The following is a 3501-nucleotide window of genomic DNA, read 5'->3' as shown; positions in this document are numbered from 1 at the left end:
CCAGCAACACAATTTAGAAATGGGGAAAAGATCCACAGACACTTCAACCAAGGAGAGATAAGGATGGCAAATCAGCAAATATAGAGATGTTCAATAGCAGTAGTGATTAGGAAACGCACATGAAACCCACAATGAGATTCCACTACGCACCTGTTAGAATCTGGGCTGCGCTTGTGACGTCAGCGCTGCTCCGCCTCCAGGAAGGAACCTGGGCTGCGTGTGGCTGGCGGTCTCCTAGCGACTAGAGCGGCAGGGAGGCAGGGATCAGGAACCGCAGAAGCTGGAGACTTGGCACCCCAGCGAGGGCCACCATGGGGGACCAGAGGCCGCAGGACCGGCTGAGGTCCCCAGGCATGGACTCCAAGCCCTGGTACTGTAACCATCCGCCTTCCAAGTGCTTCGCGAAGGGCAAGCACGGGCGCCTGAGGTTCCCATCCATGGACACCCAGAACTGGGTATTTGTGAGGGAGGGCGTGGACGACTCCCGCTACGGCTGTCCATCTCCCGAAGACACACTCGTTTGTCACCATGACGAGTTTTTACTGCCCAAAATATCTGTCAGAGGTCCCCAAGCAGACCCCAAACGACGGCAGAAAAGGCTGCTCAAGAAAGCGGCGCTATTTTCCAAGCTCTCTCCAGCGCAGCTGGCACGGAAGGCGTTTGTCGAGCAAGTGGAAGCCGAGCTCATGGCCAAGCATCCCTTGGCCACGTACCCCAATCTGGGAGAAGATCTGCCTCCAGATCTCCTACTACAGGTGCTGCAACAGCTGGATCCTGAGAGGAAGCTGGAGGACGCTTGGGCTCATTGTGAGGCCCGGGAGAAGACAACCGAGGTACCCACCGAGCCTGCTCAATATCCCCGTGGGGAGTTCTGCCCGCGGCCTTTCGAGACTGGCATGTCCCATCTCCACCCAGCGCCTCCCAAGACTCCGGTGTCCAGTCTCCGCCCGGAGCCTCCCGAGACTGGAGTGACCCATCGCGCCCGGAGCCTCCCAAGACTCCTCGGGGGTCCAGTCTCCACCCGCAGCCTCCCAAGGCTTGTCCGGGGTCCAGTCTCCACCCGGAGCCTTCCGAGACTGGACTGTCGCATCTCCGCCTGGAACCTCCCGACACTACTCGGGTGTCCAATCTCCTACTAGACGTGCTGAAATTGCTGGATCCTGGGAGGACGCTGAAGGACATATGGGATCGTTGTGAGGCCCGGGTGAAGAAAACTGAGGAACCCACCGAGCCTGATCAATGCCCTTGTGGGGAACCCTGCCTGCAGCCTCCCGAGACTCCAGTGTCCCATCCCCACCCGGAGCCTCCCAAGACTTGTCCAGTGTCCAGTCTCCGCCCGGAGCCTCCCAAAGCTCCAGAGTCCCATCAATTCTCGGAGCCTCCCAAGATTGGAGCATCCTGCATGAAAGAACTGCTTCAGGAAGATACACCAAGCACAAAAGAGTGCGTTTCTGACCTTCTTCAATATAGATACACATCGGAAAAACTCCGTGAATTCTTCAAGTGGGCTGCAGACCTGGAAGTTGATGAAGAAACAATCTGGAATCTGTTTGACTTCACCACCTAGTACAGAGCAACCCATGACGACCAAAAGATTAAGAAGGTAAAGGAGTGCTCCTCAGAGCTGAAGTACAGCATGGAGCTAGATGAAAAGGATGAGGACAAATTCTTCTCACAGGAAAAATACCAGGGCAGGAAATTCCACATGCCATCGAATGCTTATACCACTCAGCCTTTGAAGATGAGGTATGGAGCATGGTACCTCAAGCCAAAGTTGTGGAAAAAGCGAAGAAGTGATGAACCTTTGACTGACCCCAAGCTCTTACTTAAAAAGCCTGATGAACCTGATGATCTTGATGATCTTTATGGACCAATTGCCTTTAAGGATTTCATTCTAAGCAAGGGCTATGAAATGCCTGGAATCCTGGAAAGGCTGTTTGCCAGGAAGGGATGGACTTATGACTCTGTTAAGACTCCTATTCAACGTGCAATGATATTTTACAAGTACAAAGAAATCGTAGAGTCATCGGAAGAAGATTAGGTGCTTTTCAATTTACTACTCAATTGGGTATTTCTTGCTCTCATTTTAATCATCAATCATAATTTATGATGACTGGCCCCGTGGATGTACAACTTCGGCAACATCTGTAAATTCAATACCGAATGTTTATCAATATTTCCTAATGACCTGCTTTGGCTTCATCATTTCATATATTTTATCAATTATGTGATTAATATTCACATATACCTTCTCACATTGTTGAAGCATTGTGAATATTACATCATCATGTCAATTATTTGTAAAAATACATAAAACCAGAAATTATTATTATTAGAATTATTCTTTAAAAGAGAAATAGGGTCGGGCACATTTGCTCATGCCTGTAATCCTTCCCGCTTTGGGAGGCCCAGATGGGTGGATTGCTTGTGCCCAGGAGTTCAAGACCAGCCTGGGAAACATGGTGAAACCTGGTCTCTATAAAAAATCCATAAATGTTGAAGCATTGTGGATTCCATTTTTGGATTTTTAACAACCTAAACTTTCTGTTGATATCTCTAAGGGCTATTCTCTAAGAGTAAGAGAGAACTAGAAATAGCTCAATCTCAACAAGGACTGAAGCCCAGTTTCTAATAATAAACTCATTACCACATGATTAAGGTGATCTTCCATTAGCACATCTGGTTGAGGGAAACAAAATGAAATTTCTTAGGAAGAAGTTAACATCAGATGGAGTTTTAAAGTATCTGTACATTTTCCGCACATACTATCCTGAATAAAAAATAACCAGACATAGGAAAAGACAGAACTGAAGTAAACATTAATTGTAAACATGACCATTGCAATTGACCCACAATATAGTCAGGTATTTGAGATATCAGGCAAAAACTAAAATTACCTGGAGTGATATTTCAAAAAACGGAATGGCAAGTTAGACAATTTTAGCAGAGAACTGAAAAAATGAAAAATGGACACTTTAGGACTAAGTATACAATAAGCAATTTTAAGAACTCAGTAAATAGATTTAATAGTACGTTAGACAGCTAAAGAGAAAATTAATGGCCTGGAAGATAAGCCAGAAGAAAATATCCCTATCCAGCTATTGAGAGAAAAACAGAACAGATACAGAGAAATAAGTGTAGGAGACATTTGGGACATGGTGAAAAGTATAAAAATGTATAATTCGAGTTACAGAAGAATAGAAGAGAAAGATGGCACAACAACAATATTTGAAAAACTAATGACTAAGAAACTCTTGAAGCTGGAAAATACCAGTGACAGATTCAGGAAATGCTACAAACCACAGGAATGATAAATATAAGGAAAACCACACCTAAACACATCATATTAACATTTCTGAAAACCAAACCTGAAAATAAATACGCATGTTTGTCTGTTTTAAATTTTGTATTCCTAATTTTTGTGGGTACATAGTACGTGTATATATTTTAATATTGATATATTAATATCAACAGAGAAATAATTTCACTGCCCTAATAATT

At 45.0% G+C, this 3501-nt stretch overlaps 1 protein-coding gene across 1 annotated transcript; it reads left to right on the top strand.

The window, feature by feature from the left end:
* Nucleotides 1-311: 311 nt before the first annotated feature.
* On the top strand, nucleotides 312-2500 carry LOC129475031 (protein FAM47A-like). The gene is given in 2 exon segments (XM_055266862.2): nucleotides 312-975; nucleotides 978-2500. Coding segments are annotated over 2 exon segments (1728 nt in total). The 3' UTR covers nucleotides 2042-2500.
* Nucleotides 2501-3501: the final 1001 nt, after the last annotated feature.

This window comes from Symphalangus syndactylus, chromosome X, assembly GCF_028878055.3.
Source record: "Symphalangus syndactylus isolate Jambi chromosome X, NHGRI_mSymSyn1-v2.1_pri, whole genome shotgun sequence".
In the NCBI taxonomy this organism is placed as follows: domain Eukaryota; kingdom Metazoa; phylum Chordata; class Mammalia; order Primates; family Hylobatidae; genus Symphalangus; species Symphalangus syndactylus.
Note: the sequence above shows the minus strand (reverse complement) of the source record. Positions and strands in the feature narration are given on the sequence as shown.